This window comes from Leucopleurus acutus, assembly GCF_964270905.1.
Source record: "Leucopleurus acutus genome assembly, chromosome: 11".
In the NCBI taxonomy this organism is placed as follows: Eukaryota; Metazoa; Chordata; class Mammalia; order Artiodactyla; family Delphinidae; genus Leucopleurus; species Leucopleurus acutus.
In genome coordinates, this window is record NC_139152.1 from 89,657,534 (window position 1) to 89,680,440 (window position 22,907).

The 22,907-nt window shown below is 46.9% G+C and overlaps 2 protein-coding genes across 2 annotated transcripts in view; one reads left to right on the forward strand and one right to left on the reverse strand.

Annotated features, from left to right (window-relative positions):
• TIMP3 (TIMP metallopeptidase inhibitor 3) overlaps nt 1-6,673 on the forward strand; it is a 57,099-nt gene extending 50,426 nt beyond the window's left edge. Inside the window, exons 3-5 of the mRNA XM_082851138.1 lie at nt 700-811; nt 1,513-1,634; nt 2,742-6,673. Coding sequence (XP_082707264.1) covers nt 700-811; nt 1,513-1,634; nt 2,742-2,939 — 432 coding nt within the window. The 3' untranslated portion in view covers nt 2,940-6,673. The remainder of the gene's footprint in view (nt 1-699; nt 812-1,512; nt 1,635-2,741) is intronic.
• SYN3 (synapsin III) overlaps nt 1-22,907 on the reverse strand; it is a 460,653-nt gene that overhangs the window by 287,714 nt on the left and 150,032 nt on the right. Inside the window, exons 5-6 of the mRNA XM_082850535.1 lie at nt 11,908-12,064; nt 8,548-8,637 (exon numbers count right to left, since the gene is read on the reverse strand). Coding sequence (XP_082706661.1) covers nt 8,548-8,637; nt 11,908-12,064 — 247 coding nt within the window. The remainder of the gene's footprint in view (nt 1-8,547; nt 8,638-11,907; nt 12,065-22,907) is intronic.

The following is a 22,907-nucleotide window of genomic DNA, read 5'->3' on the forward strand; positions in this document are numbered from 1 at the left end:
CTAAAATAGAGACGTTGTCTTATTGGAAACCCTTGGGATAAGCCTAGAGACCACCAGCCATCCAGGGCCTGTGTACTCTGAGAACTGGGGGATAATGGGATTCGGCAACACCTCGGTGCCCCCTCCCACCTCCACCAGCTCACATGGTTAGCAGTTGTCTCAACAGATCCGGGCCCACATAATGCTCGTGGACTTGACCTGGAATAACCAAGTGGGTTCAGCCTCTGTTACATTCACACCAGTGGCTCTGAGCGCATGCTTACAAAGGAGGCACGATAGCTATAAATGGCACCTGCCTGCATCAGAGGCCCTTAGCCATGAACTTGTGAGGCTGCATTGGGAGACAGCATAGGATAATGGTTAAGAGCAGATTCCCCTGCTTGGATGCCTACCTCTGCTATTCGCCAACCGTGTGGCCTTAGACAAGCCCCTTAATCTGCCTAGGCCTCAGGCTCCTCATCTGTAAAATGGAATGGGAGGTGTGACTGGATGGATGGGAAGGCTTCTCGGGGAAGGCACCACCCATGGCTCAGACAAGTGAGGAGCAGGTGGCCTCGTCTCTGAAGTGAAGACCCTGGGGTAGGTAGGTCAGTGACTGGCCACATAGTGGCCTATTAGGGGAATCCGATCCCACAGCCCAAATGACAGCATGTGTTCTGAGCCCTGGTCCCCCTCTCATGATATTCCTTCTGCCCACAGATGTACCGAGGCTTCACCAAGATGCCCCACGTGCAGTACATCCACACAGAAGCTTCCGAAAGTCTCTGTGGCCTTAAGCTAGAGGTCAACAAGTACCAGTACCTGCTGACAGGTAACGGCCAAATCCAGCATCTAGGCCAGGGTTTGGCCAAGGTCCACTGTTCCTTCACTTTAGAGGATGGAGAAGGAATGGTAGACCCAGCAGTGTTCTCAGGACTTTGGCGATGAGCCCACTGACTTATAAGGAATATCTAGTGTTGAGTCCATCTTGCTTGACCAGTGGTGGGAGCCTGAAGTTCCTACAGTGAGGCTGGATTTTAGTCTCCACTCCACCACTGACTCTGGGGAGGAAACCTAGTTTTGCCTGGTTTTGCAATTTCTCAGCTTTACTGTAAATGAAAAGAAATTGCTAGTACCTATTGCTCTCCACATCTTAGGACAACCTATTAGGTCTGTCTTTGAAACTTATCCACCTTTACGCAGTCAACGTAGAAAGGAAAAAACAAAAGCAAGATCAAAAAGCCATTGACACGGGAAGAGAATAGTTGGTCTCTGGCCCCAGCTCCAGTGCTTACTGGGTTCGGGACCTTCTGCAAATCGCTTAACCTCTCTGAAATTAATTTTCTGTATTTGGAAAATGGGAATACAACTCATCCTAAAAGGTGTTGGGGAGGATGAAATAAAACCATGGGACTGAAGAGTACGTAGCACAGTTCCTGGCCTAAGGGGGTTACTCAGTAGGTATGAATTCTTCCTCTTCTGGCTGGGTTCTGGACAAAATAACCCCCGCTTGTTGTCCCTCTCCTCCTCTAGGCCGTGTCTATGATGGCAAGATGTACACAGGACTGTGTAACTTCGTGGAGAGGTGGGACCAGCTCACCCTCTCCCAGCGCAAGGGGTTGAACTATCGATATCATCTGGGTTGTAATTGCAAGGTAAGCCCCAGGGAGAGCAGGCAGGGGAGGTGCTGGCTCGCAGCCCCAGAAACATCAGCTCCTACAGTACTGGGCACTGGGCCGTGAGGCTGGGAAGGGTGTGCATGTCAGGCCTGAGCAGAGGGGCAGGTCCGAGAAGGAGTGGTGAGGAATGTTGCACCAGGCTGAGCAGTGAAGAAGGCGAGGAAAGAATGACTTTCTGCTGTAATATGTGCTGCCCACTTGGCAGCTGCCGGGGCATGAGGGCTCTTCAGCATCCTTGGCCCCTCCCGTGGCTCAAGGTTGTGGCAGGTACAGGATCCTTACGTTGGCAGGTCCTGCCCAGCAGCCCCAAGTGGGTTCACCTAGGCAGCTGACGCACTGGTGGCCCCCGCCCCAGGTGGGCAAGCTGGCGCAGGACTGCTGATACCACTTGCTGCAGAGGGTCACTCTTCAACCTGGCCCAACTCCTTGACCCAAGCACAGGGTCAGGGCACACAGCCTTGCTGCTGTGGGAGGCAATTAGGCCATTCTCTCAGTTAATTCTCACAACAACTCTGCCAAATGGGACAATAGTGATTATGACTAGTACAGTTTTAATTGTCCCCATTTTGCAGAGGAGGAAACAGAGACCTAGAGAGCTTAAGTAGCTAGCCCTAAGTCACACAGCTCACTAAGTCTGATTTCTAGCCTAGGGCAGCTGGACTCCACAGTGTATGCTTTAATCTTTCTAATTTCTCAATTCCCTACAACAGCTGAGAGCTCCCGCCTTTGCCTGTTACCATTTGAGAGGGAAAGCACTCCCAAATGTCTAATTCTACCACTTTCTGGCTGTGTGACCTGGGGCAAGTTACTTAACCTCTCTGAGGCTCTATTCTTTGTAAAAGGGAGATAAATCTGTTATGAGAATTAAAGAGAATAATATAGAAGCACTTAGCAGAATGTCTGGTACACAGTAGGTGCTCAATAAGTATTGGTGAGTGTTATTTATATTATTTTCACTAAGGGAGTGATGTGGCTGGGCTCCACCTGCAGTGGTCCCAAGTTCTGAATCCAGTCTCAGGCAAGCATCAGGCCTAGGTCCACCACAGCAGGCTCCACCAACCTTTGGTTGTTATCTCACTGCAGATCAAATCCTGCTACTACCTGCCTTGCTTTGTGACCTCCAAGAACGAGTGTCTCTGGACCGACATGCTCTCCAATTTTGGCTACCCTGGCTACCAGTCCAAACACTATGCCTGCATCCGGCAGAAGGGTGGCTACTGCAGCTGGTACCGAGGATGGGCCCCCCCGGACAAAAGCATCATCAATGCCACAGACCCCTGAGTGCCAGACCCTGCCCCAACTCACTTCCCTCCTTTCCCACTGAGCTTCCCTTGGACACTAACTCTTCCCAGATGATGACAATGAAATTAGTGCCTGTTTTCTTGCAAATTTAGCACTTCGAACACTTAAAGGAAAATCTATGCTGTCATATGGAGTTTATTTGGAACCATCCTCCTGGCCCCACCCTTCCCTTTCTTTTTGGTTTTGACATCACCCATTTCCACCTGGAAATTTTTGGTGCCATGCCGGAAAGAATGAGGAATGTATATTCTTCTTTGTGATGATATAATCTATATTTTTTTAGGAAAACAAAAATTGAAAAACTACCCAATTTGGGCATTGTAATACCTACCCTTCTTTCTTCTTCCCCATCTCACCATCTCCCAGACCCTCCTCCCTTTGTCCTTCTCTTCCCCCTTCCCCAGTACATAAAGGACACAGACAAGGAAGCTGCTGAAAAGCCAACTGTTTCAAATCAGTCAAGGGCAGCAAGCAGATAGACTCAAGGTACGCAGAAGATCTTATACACCAAGGAGATGCTACTGCACGTCCCCACCAGACTATGTCTGTCTGTGTCTGCACGTGAGAGTGAGGGAGGGGAGGAAGAAACTGCAAGAGGGTCTGGATGATGCAGTACACACACAATTCCCCAGCCCAACGATGCTTGGGTTGACCAGATGTTTCTGAGTCTGGAGCAAGCAGCCAGGCCAGAATAACAGAACTTTTTTAGTTGGTGAAGACTTAAACATCTGCCTGAGGTCAGGAGGCAATTTGCCTGCCTTGGACAAAAGCTCAGGTGAAAGACTGAGATGAATGTCTTTCCTCTCCCTGCCTCCCACAAGATTTCCTCCTGGAAAACTCTTTAGTAGATTTGGCCAGGAGCTTGCCTTTATGTAAATTGGAGAGATACAAACACAGTACACTATCCACAGATATAGGACCAGTAGATATGGGTAGAGAATACTATTTCCAAAGTAGCATTTATCTCACCTAGGGGGATGTGTTTGCATACACATTTGCATATACCCACATGGGGACATAAGCTAATTTTTTACAGGACACAGAATTCTGTTCAATGCTGTTAAATACACCAATAGTTTAATCTCTTCTATTTTGTTGTTGTTGCTTGTTTAAAGAAAATCATGACATTCCAAGTTGACCTTTTTTTTTTCTTCATTTTAATTAAAATTTGAAATTCTGAGCACCCTCAGCATCCCTCTAATTGGGGTCATCTGACCTCTGTCCCTCTCCTTTTCTCCTGCTTCATGTTTGGGGCCTTCGTTTAACTGCCTTACTGGCTTGGCTCAGATGGGAGATGAGAGTGAATGTGGGTCAGGGGCCTGGGCACAGGAAGGAAAGCTGCAGTGCCCTGCCTTGGCTAGATGGCCACCTTTCCTGGGTTTGGGGACAACTTGCTCCTCTTCCTCCAGCTTACTGGTGGGTGAATGCCACCTCCTGAGGTCCTCAGCTCATAAAGTTAAAATTGGTGGTCATTGGGAAAGCCTTACTCTGCAATCAGCTGTAGGGTTTTTGTTGTGTTTTTTGAAGTAAAACTATAATATAAATTCTCCGATTAAATAAAATTATTTTAAGTTTTAGTGTTGAAAGTGAGATGCCAAGAGTAGGTGATAATGTATATTTTACAGAATTGGGGATGGTAGGATGGTTACATTTAACATGATTGCTCTGTCTCTTTTTTCAGATTATGGGTATTTATCCTGTATTAGTATTTGTATCTTCAGTTCATTCCACTTTAGGAAACAGAGCTGCCAACTGAAACAGGAAAAAAAAAAAAAAGAAGCAGACAATACATTGTAATGTCTCGCACACAAATGCAAATGCCCAGGCAAGGTGTTTGGCAGGACCCCAGTGCAGGAAGGCAGTACAGGCATCCAGTTTCCTTGGGATTGATTTCATTACCTACCTTTCACCTTGTGGTTGTGACATCTGGCATACAGGAAATGGGGGTGGGGGGGGCAGGTGGGGGGGGTGGTGCTTTGCTCTCTCAATGGGGCAGCGTGAGCAGGAGAAGCTGAGGTCAGCAGGCCAGTGGTTTTTAAGGGGTGAGCCCCAGACTTGGTGTTTTAAGATTTTCTTTATTTGGACCTCAAAGTCCTATAAGGTGGAACCCCTAACCCAACCTGCACAAGTGCCCTCCCACAATTGGGCATTAGTGTGACCTCCATGAGGCATCTGGCTATTCTTGGTCCCTGGTGGGGTCATCTCCACTCACACAAGGAGGAGCTTGAGGTGAGGCCTGAGCATGTGTCACCTGAAGTTTCCCTCTGAAAAGTTGGTGGAACCACAGTCCCATCTGCCAGGCCCTGGCAAGGAAAACAGCAGGTCCTGAGCAAAGAAGGGTCCTTTGCAGAGTGATGTCAGAGGGCGGTTTTTGAGCTTTCTATAAGCTATAGCTTTGTTTATTTCACCTGTTCACTTACTGTATAATTTAAAGTCATTTATGTAGCTGAGACACTTCTGTATTTCATTCATATCGTGAACGTTTTATTTTGCTAAATCTTATGTCATGTGTAGGCTGTAATATGTGTACATTGTGTTTAAGAGGAAAAAGAAAAAAAAACAAAACCCACACGCCGCCATTTTCCTGAATCAAATTCTACAGTGGAACGGAGGGTAAATACTTCTACTGCGCAGGCAGCTAGACTGGCGAATTGGGGAAACTAGAAGGAACTAGCACTAGAGACTCCTCCAGACTCCTCCCTATCGGCATCCTCGTGGCTTTCTGGACTAGGAGGGAGGAGAGAAAAAATAGCAAGTACATTCACATCCTTGCTCTGAGGCACCTGGCCCTGGGCAGTCTGCTGGTCATTCCCATTCCCTTCTCCCTCTAGTCCGTTTGTCCACCCCATTGGGAAGCCACGATTTCTCCTAAAAATCCAGGGCTGTGGGACCTGTGATTCCAAGCTCTCTTGGCTTCCTCTGGCCATCTCTTCTGTCTCCCTATCCAAAAGCACCACACCCAGGCTCTCACCTTTCAGGCCAGTGCTCCATCTGGCCAGGGTAGATAATACTGGGAGACTCCTGTGCTTTAGCCTTACCCAGCCCCAGACCCTACATCATGGCAATCAAGCTACAGCCCATGAGCACCATTTTTCATACCATGGTTCTTGAGCAATTAAAAAAACAAATGACTTATTGGAACAGCTGTCTCATAGGAACTGTGGTCCCCAGGAGACAATACCCTCCCCCCTCCCCCGCCTCTGCCCTTCATCATATGCTCAATGATCAACAATATGGATTAACCAAAAATGACACCCAAGTGTTTGGCTCCTGGCTGCCAAAGTAAAAATATCACTAAAATAGTTTTACACAAGAAAAACACTTAAATTCTGACAGCAAAAGCAAAACAAAATGGGGGAGTGCTGGGGAGACAGATACCAACAGCTTCCAAATTGGCTCTTGGGAGACACGAGGAGGGCTCATACTCCAAGGGGAGGGGCTTCGTAAATTCTCCCATGACCCCCACCTTCCTCCTTAGCCGGTCTGCTGTCCTGAGACCCAGAAGTGATGGAGAGAAACCAACCAGAGAAAACCCTGTCTGGAAGGAATGTATTTGTTGCTAAATTTTGTAGCACTGTTTACAGTTTTCCTCCATGTTATTTATGAATTTTATATGCCGTGAATGTATATTGTCTTGTAATGTTGCATAATGTTCACTTTTTATAGTGTGTCCTTTATTCTAAACAGTAAAGTGGTTTTATTTCTATCACACACCTGATAGAGTCTCTTGTCTCCTTGTGTCCTGACTGCCATTGTGGGTTATAGGGATCACAGAGGGCCTTGGAAGCCAGGTCCTGCCTGCTTTGGCTCCTGGTCTGTGCCCACTCCCCTCCCTCCGCTCACTTCTACAGCATGGACCCACCTGCCCCAGTCAGGTGCATTTTCAGGAGCAGCATCCTAGCTTTCCTCCTGGCTGCTAATCCAGCCCTGACCTTGCTCCCTGATTCTATGGCCAGGGTTCTCCCTAGTTCTATGGAATCTGGATCAATATCGAATTGCCTATTAGTGGTACAGGTATTCCCAGACTGGGCCCCTGACTTGGCCTTCCCTGGTGGGAAGAATCTTCCTAAGAATCTCAGCCTGGTGGAAGTGGGAGGGGGAGGGGGAGGCTCAAACAGCAGTCCTTGATGCCAAATGCCTGCCTGAAATTCCGAGTAGGGCTTGGCCTAGTTGGGAATGCCAGGAACTCACTACAGCCAGCCAACGCCTCCCAGAACTTACAGCTGGGCCTGTCACCCTCAATGGGCTGGGCTGGCTGCAGACCCCTCACCCAACTTTCATCCCATTGTTGACAGTGTTCCAGGGTATGGCTCTGCCCCTATTTTAAAGCTACTCTATTTTGAGCACCTATCATATGCCAAGCACAGCACCCTATACGCATGATCACATTAAATCTCAACAACCCAATGAGGTAGTTCCACTGTCATCCATGGTTTTTGGCTGAGGAAGCTGAGGCTCACAGAGACCCAAGACCTAGTAAGTAGGCAGAACTGGGATTCAAACTCAGGCTGGTTTGAGGATAAACCCTGCATTTTCTCCACGGTGTTCTCACTTAGTTGGAATATGCTGGGTTGCACATGCCCTTCTTATTCCAAGCAGTACATCCTGGATTCTATGACTCCTCTCACTGCATCACATATAAGGGAAAGATAATCAATGAGAAATGTTTCTGCCTGGTTAGACTGTCCCCTACCTGGAGACACCTATCAGTGTCTCCAAACAGGATTGTCAAGCTCAGCAGCCTAAGCTTGGGATTCTACAAGCACAGCATCATCCTCAGCTGAGATTACTGAATACCCTATTAACTCTCTTGTTCCCCAAGACTCACATTCCTTGCAAGGCATGCATGGGGCCACGGCCCTGCATTCCTTTGTCCAGTTTAACAAGACCACCGACCATGAAAGCAGGCATGTCACGGGCTATTTCCAGCTGCCCAGAACTCTTGATCCAACTTCTTCTGGCCGCAGGATGAAGAACTCTCCACCTCATCCCAAAAGATGTTCACCTTTCCCACCATCCAAATGGGAGGCTATCCCACATATTCCGAATGGAAGGCTATCCCACATACTCTGAATTCTCTGGGAAGCTCCAACCACTTCCCAGAGACAACCTTGAGTATATTCAAAAGTTGGAATGCGAAGAGGATGCACAAGGAAACTGCCCTTTGACGATCAATGCAAACAAAATATTACTGCTTTTATTAAAATAAGAGTTGAAACCAGGTCCTGCACTGGGCTCAAGGGTTCAAGGTAACATCCAACCTTTGAAACATCTTTCACCTTTATTATCAACCTTTGGTTCCAATATGCCAGCTCAAGTTGTCCCCTGATTTGCTGAAAATTCCCAATGTCCCAAGGAATGCTGTCCATCTTTGTCATTTGCTCTACTGCCTGAATTTTACCTGGAGACCTGACCCTTCTCCTAGGAAAGCCAGGTATTCCTATAGGATGTCACAGCTCTTCCTTAGAGCCTAGGTGGTCAAGGAGCAGCCCCTGAGCCCATCTCCTCCATTCAAATGGACTAAGTACATGGACAACTGTGTTTATGCCATATCACAAAAATAAGCAGAGTAAAAAAGGGCACTCACCATTGGCTTATGGTTGGGGAAAAACGTTTGCTCCACAAGCGGGAACTTCTCAGGACCCAGGGAATGGAAGATCTTAATGAGTTGAGAGAACTAGGGAAGAATACGAGAGAACATTGGTCAACCGTTGTTACCCACTATGTACCAACCCCTTCATTCCCGCCAGGTCCACTAAGTTCTGCTCAATCACATTTCATAAGCATTTTCTACACTCTTAGCATTTCACACAAGCACAAGCTGCTGACCTTCATGCCATGTTCCCTGCCTGCAATGCCCTTCTTTTTTGAGAGGCATTTGTATAGTAGTTTATGGTGTAGACTCTGGGTTCAAATCCTCTACCACTTACTAGCTGTGTAACCTTGAAAGTCATTTCAGATTTCTGAGCTTCAGTTTCCTCATTTGTAAATGGAGAAAACAAGAGATCCAACCTGACAGGATTGTTGTAAGGATTAAATATACAGTGTATTAAAAGCAAGCCCTGCTCCATAGGTACACCTGAATGTTGGCTATGTTAGTAGTAAGTATTTTCTCTGCTTTTAGAAACCCCACTCATTTCCAACAGCACAAGCTGCATCCCTTCCACACTGTGCTCCCCCTGCTTCAGCGCTTCCTAGTTTTGCCATGGAGATAGTTACTGTCTCCAGAGCTAGTGGATAAGCTCCTGATAAGCAGACCTCAGACTTATAGTCTCCTCTATCACCCACCCTACTCAGCACCCTGGGAGTTCATTCTGTGCTCAGCACTGTGCCTTAATATTGGGGCAACACACTGAACACGTAGACCAGGCCTGGAGGAAAGACTGCCTGTGGGCAGATGGTTGGGATAATAATGTCTTGCTGGAGGGAAGCGAGGGGGTTATGGGACCTGGAAGAGGGACAGAGTGGGGGTGAGGATGACTCCCTGGAGCAGATGACATAAGAGAAGGAAGAGGGCACTCCAGGTGTGCAGTGAAACAACTGTGTGCTGGAGACACTCAGTGGCTGCCATGGCTCTGGCCTTGGGTGCAAGGGACAGTGAGAGAGGAGGCTGGAGAGTGATCCATCACAGACCACCACGAGCCTTAGAGGCCAGACAAAGAGCTGGGAATTCACCCAGAAGGCAAAGGGGAGCTGCTGGTGAACAAAAGCAGGGAAGAGAAAGGTAGACACTGATCACGAAGAAGAAATATGCTGCAATGTGTGGCCTAACGTGGATGCCCAATGGCTAGAAGAGGAGCTAAGTCTTGTGCCAAACTTACTTTGGGGTAACTCAACACTAAGAGCTCACAAAGAAAGAACAGGTAACTTAGGAACTTTCGGCATCAGGCCAGGATTGGTCTGTAGATTCTTGGGCTGTAACCTGCAGCTGTGGTGCAACACGGTGTCAGTTTAGTGGGCTCGAGGGACCTCAGAAATATGGAAAATGATGGGAGGGTCCCTCATTCTACAGATAAGGAAACTGAAGTCCAGAGAAGGAGAGTAATTCCATAATCAAGCAGGAGTTTTGGATATGCCCAGCTTCACTACCTCCTACTGGCTGCATGAGCCTCAGTTTCCTCATCTGTACAATGGAGATATTAGAAACACCTACTATCAGGGTGGTTCAAGGATTAAATGTAATATGCATGTGAAGGGCTCAGAGTGCAATTAGTGCTAATAAATGGTAGTTGCTACCATGACCATGACTATGTGGGAAAACAAGGAAGGTGAACTAATACTACCTAGGACCTTTCTGGGATGTTGCAGGCCTAAAAGCTTGGTTAGGGAAGAATGAGAAGGAGACCAAAGCCTTGGTAACAGTGGTTAAAGACTATCTACATCTATTAAAGTAATGCATGTATGCATTCAATAAATACTGAGTGGCAGCTCTGCAGAGACCTCGTTCCTAATACTAGGGACAATAATAGTTGTTACCATTTTTTGAGTATGTACTTAATGCCACCCACCATTCTAAGTACTTTACATGTATTAAGTCATAACCCTACCAGGAGGGCCCTATTTTTATCATCCTTTTACAAATATGGAAAATAAACTCAGAGAGATCAAGCAAGTTGCACAACGCTAATCAGCTCATAAATGGAGAAGCCTGGACCTAGGCAGTCTGGCTCCAGAGCCCATGTTCTCAACCACTGCCCTACCACCAGGAGACCATGCAGAGAGACAAGAAAAGAAGAGATGAGATGGCTAAGAGCTTCATAGAGCATATCCTACATACCCCCCAACCTCTACATTTCCTCTTCCCCTTCTCTGCTTTGTTTTCCCCTTGACACTTATCATGTCGTATTAAATATTTGGCACGTCTATTAACATACTTCATGTGCCCCTGCTCACTACAATGTAAGATCTGGGGATTTTGGTCTGATTTGCTCACTGCCATGTTCCTAGAACTTAGAACAGTCCCTGGAACATAGTAGGTGCTCTGTTTGTTGCATGAATAGATTATTTCAAGTAGGGGAGCTGGATAATACAGATGAATGAATAAACATATCATTCTAGGTGGAGATAAGTATTTGGGGAAAAAATAAAGCAGGGTAAGAAATTTGAGAGTATTTGGGGAGTGATGGGGTGATATTTTAGGAAAAGTCTCTCTTACAGGTAACATTTGGATGGAAAGGCATATCAAATGAATGAATATGAAACTAATGAATAAAAGTGGGAGAGGAATCGAGCATTAGGGACTGAAGAGAGATGACTTCAAGTTTGGGTTTCACCCCTCCCTGGCTCCATGACCCTGGGGAGTTCCATAACAGCCCTAAAGCTGATCTTCCTTTTCTGAAAAATAGAGTAAGGACGCTCACTTCACATGATAGCAATAGCGTGAGCACCAGGCAGCACAGATTTCTAGTATATATTAAGTGCTCAATAAACAGTGCTGACCTTTAAACAAAAATGATGACATGCTCAAATATTAATAAGAGCAGTAGGGTACCCCCTCTCACCACTAATATTATTATAACATAACACTGTATCATAATATGCTACATAATATCATTAGGTAATAACTACAAGAAGGAGTTTGGGATCTAAGTTGTTTATTCAGTTGCTTTAAAAAGACTCCTTTTAGGGCTTCCCTGGTGGCACAGTGGTTGAGAGTCCGCCTGCCGATGCAGGGGACACGGGTTCGTGCCCCAGTCCAGGAAGATCCCACATACCTTGGAGCGGCTAGACCCATGAGCTATGGCCACTGAGCCTGCGCATCTGGAGCCTGTGCTCCGCAACGGGAGAGGCCACAACAGTGAGAGGCCCGCATACCGCAAAAAAAAAAAAAAAAAAAGAAGACTCCTTTTATTACTGGGCCTCCATGCTGGGGAATGGGTCCACTTCAGGGCTGGGAGGCCAGCCACGCCTCCCCCTTCATTCCGGGTCAGCCTGGCCCAGCACCTACCACCCAGGGCTTGCTGCAGAAGTTGTAGACGGAGTAGAGGGAGTTGACGGCAGGCAGCCCTCCATACTGGAGGCCGATGACCAGGCTGCGGTAGTCTTCACCCAGGGCCATGCTGTAGGCATGCTGGCGGACAAGGATGAAGTCCGGCTTGAAGGATCTGCCAAGAGAGGGGCCGGCAGCAGTGTTACATACCTTGCATTGATGGAACAATCAGGGCAACAAGCCACAGCCTGCTGGGGATAGCGCCTCAGTTCAGAATGCAGATGGGGTGTAGGAGTATGGATGAGGAAGCTCAGATGCAAACACACAGCAACTGAAAAGTAAAAGGACTGAAAACAATTCATACTTTCTTCTATTCCTTTTTAAGGTTGTTTTCTAAATTTTCTATATTGAACAACTATTTCATTTGCAATTGGAAAAAAATGTATCAAACAATTCAGTGAATATACTGTGATTTTACTAGGCACTACGGTGGATGCACATGTTACTGAGTCGTCACAACTGCCCTGGGATGTGGGTATTGCTGCCATCAACTCCATCTTACAGATGAGCACCCTGAGGCTCAGGAAGATCAGGTCACTTCCGCAAAAAGACACACTGCAGGTAAGTGGCAGGGCCAGGTCTGTGTAGCCTCACAACCCTGGATCTCAACGATGGTGCAACATGGTTTTCTTCTCATATATCTCCAACGGTGTCTTGTCCCTTTCAAGTAACAACCTCTGGAAAGCAGCAAGAGTACTGATGTGATGGCCAAGAACATGCCAGGCTCTTTGCCAGGTCTCTCTGGAAATAAGATCCTGATTAATGCTCACAAGCAAACCTGGGTAAGGCTGGGACTATTTCTCCACCTTACAGATAAGAACACTGCAGGTCAGAGAAGTTGTGAACTTCCCCAAGTCACAAAGCTTGGAAGCAGGAGAGCCACGTTTGACCTCAGGTCATCTGGCTCCAAGTCCACACGCTCTTCCTTTCATCACACGGCTCCAGGTGGATTCACACGTTGTTTTATTCACACTGCCAAGGATCCACCTGTTTCTGGATTCCTCATTTCTAAGTCACACGAGAAAATCAGCCTCACGGTAGGTAGGTGGTTTATACTTAAAATGGTGTGATCCATCTGGCTCATCTAGAGTCAGACACTTAGCTTCAAATAAACTTTAGTTCTTTAAAATAATTCAAATATAAATTAAAATGACTCTCAAAGGGAAAAGACTTGCCCCCAGGGAAGACACTTTTTGAATCACTCTGAGCTTGGGCCTTATGGGGCTTGCCCCCAGGGGCTGGCACCCAGGAGCAGGCGCGTAACAAGGACGTGTTGAAGGAATGAATGATGTACATAAACATCACCTCCTGTTCCCAAAGGAAAGGGCAAGGGTCTCCCCGGCTAAGTTGTAACTCGTCCTGAGGGCGGCCACGTGGACGGTGACATCTGGGTGTGGGTGGCATTTGCTCATGGAAGCAGTCAGTGATGTCACTGTGGTTAGGGTTGGCGTTGGGCTAGAAGCTTGGGACCTGCTATGCCTACAGTCCTGTTACATTCTTAGAGGTGAACCAGTTCCACCAGTGCATTTTACAGATGCGGAAACTGAGCCCTGTCGCCGGGCAGTGGCATGTCCCGGGTCACTCAGCAAAACCATGGCACAGCAGGAGGTCGCACCCACTTCCCTGCTTTCCTTCTGCTCTCTGCCCTCCACTTTACAGTGTCTTACAGCAACAGAGATGGAAGGCGGGATGAAGGGGTGTGTGTGTCTCTCACAGGAATCTGAGGACCAAAGGGAGCACTAACTTGTAAGACAACCACTTTCTACATTTATCTGATTTTTAAAATAATATATGTTCATTGTGGAAAAAGAGAAAAAACACCCTTGGTAAACACAAAGAAGTAAACAAAATTACCTGTAATTCTCAACTCAGAGAAAATTCTAATAACCTTTCTATGTGTTTCCTTATATGTACATTATGATCCACTAACCTATTTTCATATATATAATATGCATTCACACTCATAATTGACTTCCTGTTTTCTGTTAATTATGATTTTGCTATTTTCCACATATTGCAGTATATTTTCCCTACCAAAATATCTTCAAATATATCATTTCTAATGGCTACCTAATAATAGTGCACCGAATGGATATACCATATTAAGCCAATCATCTATTATTATCAAGTAGCCTCTTTCCAATATTTCACACATGCACATCTTTGCACACAAATCAACCTCTTCATTTAAAACTATTTCCTTAAGATAGAGTCTGTGAAGTGGGATCATTGGGTTAAAGGGTATGAACTTTTTTAAAGGTGCTCAAAAGAGTACCTCTTTTTAAAGGCGCACAGCACCACAGCACCTGACAGCAAGCTCCTCACCGCAGGCTCACCAGCACAGCGGTCTTTAAAAAATACATTTTTCAATTTATAAACCATTTCCCCCAAAAGATACTCTGCACCCCACTGCTGTTTTAGTTCTCATTTTTCTGATTTTAGTGAGATCGAGTACTTTTATTAACCATATGCATTTTCTTTTCTGTAAAAGTTTGCTCACATTTTTCCCCATTAAAAAAGAAATGGGGCCTCCCTGTTTCCTCATTGATGTGAGCTCTGTGTTAGGGAGGCTGCCCTTCATCTGTCACACTCAGTAATGTTTTTACTAGTTGCTTGCCTTTTTTTTTTATGGCTGTGAATCTTAAGAAAATATGGAAACACATTTTCCATTCCCCCTGAGTCTTTTCCTTTTGATTTCTCTCTCTGCTTTGATGCTCCGAGGGTCCTCCAGGGCCCCAGTTCCGACAGCACGATGCCCCCTCTTCCTGGCAGTGTAGTTTCCCTCACAGACAATGGTGCTAGCACACTTGGTGCCTCACTAGGGCAACTTCACTCTGCTCCAGGAGGAAATAAAGTCTTGTGCTGGGCAGCCTCCTAGTTTTTCACTGTTTGTGGAGAACTCATAAGAAGAACACAGCCTGGGGGTGGGGGTGGGGGTGGGGGAATCTGGCTATTTAGAAAAAGGAGGTGCCCTTCCCAGACCACCTTCCAAGAAGAGTATCCGATGGCCTGTCTTGGGATACTCTGACCCCAGCCCCAGGTATTATGGTGCTGTCTTTCCAGGCTGTCTAGAGCTCACCTCTAAATCAGATCTTTCTTACTCTTTGAAATAAAGTAGTGGCCACCTCCTATTTGTCTTCCAGGATTTGGGAATCTACCTCAAGCTTCCATATTCCAAGTGCTCTTTTAAAATTATACATCAACTCCATGCTCGAAACGCTCAGAAGTCTTCCCTCTTTCTGATGACAGATCCTCACCTCCTTACCATGGCTACAAGGTCCCTGCCCACCTCTCCATCCTCATTTCTACTTTATCCCCTCCCTCACCTCCACCCAAACCACACTGACAACGGCTCCTCCCTCTAATTCTCAACCTTGATGCTCTTTTCCCAAATTGTTCATGGGTGCCTCATTCTTATCACTCATTGGCTCAAATTCATTTCCTGAAAGACACCTGTCCTGTTCGCTTTATTGAAATTTTCCCCAACCCTCATACTGCCCTATTTTCTTTTCTTCACACCTCTTATGACAATTGTATTTCACCTGTTTATATGTTAAGTTGTTTATTGTCTGTCTCTCCCCTCTAAAGATGTCAGTCAATGAGAACAGGGGACCTGCCCAACTTGGACAAAATAGGCCTTATCAATATTTTTAAATGAACGATCAAGTTAATGAATTCATGTACACATGAAAGAATGAGTGAACACGAAGTGGAAAAAGGAGTGACCTCTTTCCTTGTGGCCCTAGAGAAGAGAATTAGGATTGATGGCCAAAGTAGCCAGGAGATAACATGTGGCCCCTAATAACCAGGGGGGTGCCTTACAAGGTAATGAGTCCTGTGTTCCTAGAGGTATGTTAGCATCACCAAGAAGGTTTTAACCCCAGAGAATGAAAGTCAGACCCCATGACTGCTTAAGATTCTCAGACACAATACGTGAGAAATAAACACTCTCCATGTGTAATGTATCACTGCCAACCAGGCATGTGTCACAGTTCAAATTCTGCCACTGGTTGATGCACAGAATGCACAGTGTCCTTCCAGACAGCCTGGGATACAAGGGGTTTGCATGGAAAGCAGAAAAGTTAGTGACTCCAGCACTTAGTTCCTCCCTCCATACCCAGCACCCAAGGTTCTCTATCCAGTCAGGGAACAGCCACATCCTGCATGTCACCCCAACACCCAAGGATGTGGTCAGTAGCTTCTGGGCCTGACAGCAGACCAAGCATCCCTGTAGAGGCTGAGATCCTGAGATGACTGGGACACAATCCCTGCTTTCATGAAACTCACAGTCCTAGAGGAGCTGGATGCAAAGCTAAAAGATAAGGATTTGCTAAAAGAACAAAAGAAAAAGTGAGTGAGTGAAATAACAGAGGCATGTATGAAACACTAAGGTGGCCCTCTGTCTGGGGAGGGTGTGGACGAGTGTGTGCTGGCTGGGTCATGGAAGAAAAGTAGGGGTTTGTCAGGTGGACAGGGTTTTAAAGGTTTCCAGGTAGAGGGAATGGCACCTGCAACTGCATGAACGAACCCCTGAAGTGGGGGGTGTAATAGACTGTGCTGGTTTTGTTTTAGCTTCTCAGTAGCCTTCTTTTTGGGGGGAAACAGACTCCGTGATAAAGTCCTCTCCAAACAGAGAACCACATTTCCCTGGGCATTAACTGGTCTAAGGATTGTGTTGCTGATGTAAAATGGGCCCGTCGCAATCCTCTTCTGAGGGGCCAGCTAAGCTGGAGTGACGTCATGTGGGGCTGATGAACACCGTTTTCCTGCTCCATGGAGGGATCCCACCTGTACCAGAAGTGCCACTAGGAACAACACAAGGAGGGAGACAAAAGCCTGCCTGCATCACTTAGCCCCTGGATCCTGACACCAGAGCCATCTTTATCTTCTGAGTTATGTGAGCTATTGTCTCTTTTGCCTACACTAGTTTGAATTGGTTCTGGCGCTTCCCATCACTATTGCTCTGACTGATACTGGGAAGAAGTGGCAAAGTTTGCAATTGGTTGCACGGCCGGAGTATGAGGTCTGATAAGGTGGTGGCAAGACATGAGGCTATAGGTAGAAATTCCCAACAACTCTCATGACCCCCTCCTGCTCTTCTGTCTCCACAGACCCACTGGTCCCACACCCTGTGTCTGTCATGCCTGAGCAAGAAGACCTCCTTCAGTCCCAAACAAGTTGGCACATCCTGGCTGGAGGCTGTACTTGGGTTTTCCTGTTATTTAGACTTAATATGAGCTATATTATTTGGGTTTCTGATCCCAGGTCTTTCTCAAAAGTGGCAGTCGACACTGGAGAGGAAATCAAAGACAACATATAATTAAATGGTAGAGTTGGGACAGGTGACGCATTGCTCGGAGATTATTAGGTGATCCAGGCAGCGTCAAGAGGTAGGGGGCCAAAGGCTGAGTGACTTTTAACCACTGGAGAAGTGTAATAATTCCCTCAATATGCAGAAGCCTGTGGTGGCAAGAAAACATTTTTGGCTGGGCTTTGCCTGGGACCTAAGCTAATAAGCAGAAGCCTCATTATTCTCAGCCACTTGACTACTATTTTGTAACAGTCCCCTGTTCCCGGGAGAGCCAGGCTGACTAAGGGTGACAATGTTGCTAATTTTGGTCACATGTTTACCCATCACACTCAGACCTAACCCCAGCCACACCTGGGAAGGCTCTGGACTTCCTGACATCTGAGTCCACCAGCAGAGACTTCAGGTGTCCTTGTAACTTCTCCACATTTCTCACAATCCTTCCCCATTCCCCTCCCCCTCTGAAAAATTCAACCTCAGGTACCAAATCTGTGGGAAGGAGACCAAGAGAACTGAGGAAGCCCGCAAAAACAGGTGTCCTGAGGAAAAGGGGAGGGGGAATGGCCACACTCCTGAAGGCTTAGGGACCATAACCTCCAGCAAGGACAGAACAGAGGAGATGTGCACACTTGGCAGACGGAGGGCTTTGAGTGGGCGATGTGGAAGGACTTTGGGAATTAGCGATGCTTCCCACCAGTCTGAGGACTGCAACAAATTAGTCCAGGCCGAAAAGAAAGTAGGTGGCAGCCAAGCAGGAATCTGGCGAGAAGCAGACAACAGGATGCTGCAGTGAGGTCTGGGGGGCCCGCACAGCAGCTGCCAGCTGCACGGCGTGATGACGGTGGGGAAGGGGCCCGGCAGGGTTTATGAACAGCCAGGCTCTCTGATGAATCCTGGGGCTCTCTTTGTAAACTACTAGGAGGTTAATAAAACACAGACACGAGTTGCTGGAGGAAGTAGGCTTCCTTGTCTCCCTTCTCAGCCTCAGAATCTCTGTCTCTTTACCCTAGTCTCTTCCTTCCCTTTCATTTCAGAGAAGGAGTCCTTGCTGCTCCATCCTCCTCCTCCATCACCCTGGGGATCCCACATGTTATGGGTTGAATTGTGTCCCCCCCAAAAGATACATTGAAGTCCTGAGCCCCATTACGTGTGTGTGTGTGTGTGTGTGTGTGTGTGTGTGTGTGTGTGTGTGTGTGTGTGTGACCTTAATTGGAAATAGGTGTTTGCAGATTTAATCAAGTTAAGGTGAGTCATCCTGGAGTAGGGCAGGCCCTAATCTAATGACTGGAATCTTTATAAGAAGAGGTAAATCTGGACACAAACACAGAGAGGAAGAGGAAAATGCCATGTGATGAAGGAGCCAAAGGTTGGAGTGATGTGTCTACATGTCAAGGAACATCAGGTATTACTGGCAACCAAGAGAAGCCAGGAAGAGACAGGGATGGATCCTCACCTAGATCCTTGAGAGGGAGCATGGCCCTGCTGACACCTTGATCTCAGACTTCCAGCCTCCAGAACCGTGAGAGAATACACTTCTGCTGTGTACGTCGCCCAGCCTCTGGTACTTAGCTACTACAGCAGCCTCAGGAAACGAATACTCTGCACACCCGCAATATTTCCTCTTTCTAGCAGCTTCCTGGCTTTCTTTGTTCTTGTGTGTATCCATCCACAGACCCCTCCCCACTTCCCAAAACAACAACCCCGACTCCAACAATAAGAAAACCTGCGCTTCAAAGGTTGAAAATGAATGACAGTAATGTTCATATTTACGTAAAAGAGTTAACAAATCAACAAAAAGAATAATGCATGGAGATTTGTTTGGAAGGATGTTCACCACAAATGCTAAGCTGGCTATCTCTGTAGGGCGGGATGGAAAATGGAGGTTTCTACATTCCTCTTCAGACTTTTTGGTACCATCTGCATTTAAAAAAAAGAGCACAAAGCATTTTTACAACTAGGAAAAAACAATGAGGTTTATCTTCATTTTGGAAAAAAGCGATAAATCTAACAATGATGTAACATCATGGAAAACGCTTATGGGACAATTTCATGTGACATAAAACAATAGAAAAGAAAATCTGTGTAATGACTAAAGCACTGTAAAAATGATAGGCCTGGAAGGGGAGCGGGAACATTGTTAATTTGTTAAGGTGGTGAGGCTGCAGGTGATTTCTTTCGTTTTGAAAATTTCCTTTTTTGTTATCATGTGGTTTGGGCAATAACCAGAACTTTTGATTGGCATAAATAAATAACTGAATGTAAAACAACCCCCTTCACTTGGCCTGGCAGCCATAACTAGCCATTCCCCCACTTCCTCCAGTTGCTACTGTCTGTGCCTGCTAGCCCCAATTCCCACATACCCATCTCCATCTCCCTCTGCATCTGGCTGCCATTCCCCTTTCCACCCTAGTGAAATCACACTGAGATCAATCCAAAACGCCAAACTCCAGGATCAAATGGACTCTGCTATGCCCTCAATTTCCTTGATTTCTAATAACAGCTAATGTACAATGAGCCTCTATTCTAAGCCCTCTGCATATCTTCAATCAGTTAAGCAGCTGTTATTTTCATCCCCATTTTCCAGATAAGGAAACTGAGGCACAGAGTGGTTATGGAACTTGCCGAGGTTACACAGCCGTTGTTGGTGGAACCACGAGTCAAACCTGGAAGCTGTTGGCTCTAGAGAAGGGTTTCTCACTCTTTGCACTATTGACCTTTGGACCTGGATAATTCTTCCTTGTGGGGGCTTGTCCTGTGCATTGTAGGGTGAGGCACATCCCTGGCCTCCACGCAACAGATGCAGTGGCACCTCCATGCCCAGCTGTGACAACTAAAAATGTCTCTAGACATCGCCAAGAGTCCTCTGGGGGGCAAATTCACCCTGGTCCTCGTGGCCTCTGTAGCATGATCCTCATCGTCCCTGCCCTAAAGACGCTCTCCCCTTGCTTCCCAGCTGCTTCCTCCCGGCTCCTCACTGTGTCTTCTCCCCCACTGTGGCTCTTCTCCAAGGCCCAGTGTTGGTTCCCTGCCCCATGAAATCGCCTCCATTCAGTGGGTTCACCCACCTTGTCCTCACAGGCAAAGGTGGAACAGAGCACGTCCTCTGCACCAGGAGTCATTTTTAGGCTTTTAATTACGTTAATCTTTAATCCTTACAATGACCCTATAGGAGGGAGATTATCAATAGCCTTATTTTTCAAGAAACTAAGGCACCAATAATCCATAAAAATATCGAATCGCTATGTTGTATACCTAAAACTAATATAATATCGTAAGTCAACTATACTTCAACTGAAAATAAATAAATAAAGTAAATAACTAAGTAATAAATTTAAAAAAAGAAACTAAGGCACCGAGAGATGAAGCACAACAAAAACAAGGTCCTCATGAGACCTGAGTGCTTCAAAGCTGATGTACATAGCCAGTGTGCTACCAGCACCATCCTTAGCACCTCAGATTCACTGTGCCTGGACCCTAAGTCATCAGCCTCCCCCAGTGTGGATCTCCTGACTTCTGTTAAGGCACCTCCCATGCCCCCAGGAACCCAGGATCTGTCACCCTGAAGTCATCTGCGATTCTTCTCTCTGACCCCCTATGTAGGGAGCTGACTTCCCGCTCCAAAAGTGTACAGGGTTTCCTCCTACACTCCCACTCCCCACTCTCACTCTGGTTTTCCCTCCTATTGCCTCATGCCCAGGACGTCTCAGCACACCCTTAGCTCCTAAGCCCTGGTCACAAACCCCTCCTCTTGCTCCTCTGCAGCACAGAATCCAGACTGCTGAGTGCTGAGTGTGATGTGACCCCCCTGCCTCTGTCCCCGGATTCCCAAGCTAAATGCCAACAGGGCCCAAGCAGGTAACATCAGGCTAGGGGAGCGGCCAGTCTTTTCTAGCAGTGTCCTTGGTGGTCTTCTTCTAACACATACTCTGTTTCCAAATTAAACACGGGAATATTCTTCATTTCCACAATGTTCTCTCCAACCTTTTTTAGGAGCAGGCACGTCCCCTACTCTACCTTTCATTTTCCCACTTTTGATAACGACTTGAGCGCTAGAAACATTTTGTCTTCCTGTAGGAGAGCACAGCCTCTATGACAGACGGCAGCTAACGCAGGCCTCTGTGGAGAGCTGGGAGAAGTGGGGACTGGTGAAATGGAAAACAGCCTAAGCTCTAGACGTTACGGCCTCCTAGGGACGAGGTCCCAGGTAGCCCTAATGCCTTTCTAAAGAAGCCCAAATCTGGATATTTATAAGAAATTCTCAGTTACTTAAATGCTGATGGCTCATTCAAAAATTTCTAAAAATCACCATGCACCAAAAATAAATAAAGCAGGACTGCTATGGGAAAAACTCCAATGAAACTCAAGGCTGCACCTATAGGGGGCAATTGTGACCAACTCCAGCATATGGTGGCCACATGGAAATACTTGGTCCAGTCTTACCAAATCCTCTGATTTTCAAATGTAGCCAGAAACCTGCCTTTTATATGAAATCTTTTTGTGTGAAATCTCTCCTTTTAAAAAAATATGGGACCACATTGTGTGTACAAACCAAAATTATCTGGACGGGGGGATGTGGCCTGAAAGCGGGCAGTGCATGTTCTCCAACTTAGGGGGGGAAGGTCCCTCTCCCGCCTCCACCCTCATCTACATCCCACTCCTGCGCTAATCTTGAAATCCTGCTTCCCTCCTGCCACTCTGATGTTCAAAATCCTCCAGCAGCCTCACTGCCTACAGGCGGGAGTTCATACTTCTTCCCCTGGGGCTCAGTGCTCCCCAGAAAGTGGCCTGGGCCTCCTCTTAGCTCCGACACCTCTGTACTCCTAGGACGACCTTCCGCCCAGGTCCATGGTCCTGCTGACCCCACGTTCATCTTCCATCCATTCATACTGCACTCTGTCCACACCACTCCCCATGCTTAGGAAACTGCCCTTCAAAAATTCCAACTCAAATCCCACTTCCTCACAATTTCTTCCCATCCTCCATTCCTGTCACCTTCAGGGTGTCTGGCTTATGTGGAAATTCCTCACACAGCATCTCCTGACAGCTCACGAGTTGTGGTCTCCTACTTAACTTTTCACCTGTCCCAGGGTGCCTCCATCTGGGGGCCGGGTTCTTGCCTTGCCTCTCAAGTCTCCTCTCCACGTTGCCCAGAGACACTTTCGTAGGACACACACCTGAGCGTGTTGCTCTCCTGGTTTTGGAGGCTGCCCACTGTGTACAGATTGAAGCCCAACTGCTATAGCATGACACAGAGAATCCTGAGTCTGGTTTGATTTCAAAAGATCTAATTCTCCAGTTCCACTGTGGTCATCTATGGTCAAATAGATGATATGCATCCTATACTTCAGCCACACAGGACTCCAACTATACCCGGAAGCCACGATCTGTCTCACCTTTTAACTCTATACATACTTGGGAAAATGTAAAGGACAGCAGACTACTCAGAGAGAGCATTGTGGAAATTAAGAATATTCCTATGTATTTAATATGGTAAAAAGTGAGCCCAGGAATGCTCTTGCTCATCTACCTGCACTTACTGGTCTTTCAAGGCTCACTCCTTTTTTTTTTTTTTGCGGTACGCGGCCTCTCACTGCTGTGGCCCCTCCCGCCGCAGAGCACAGGCTCCGGACACGCAGGCTCAGCGGCCATG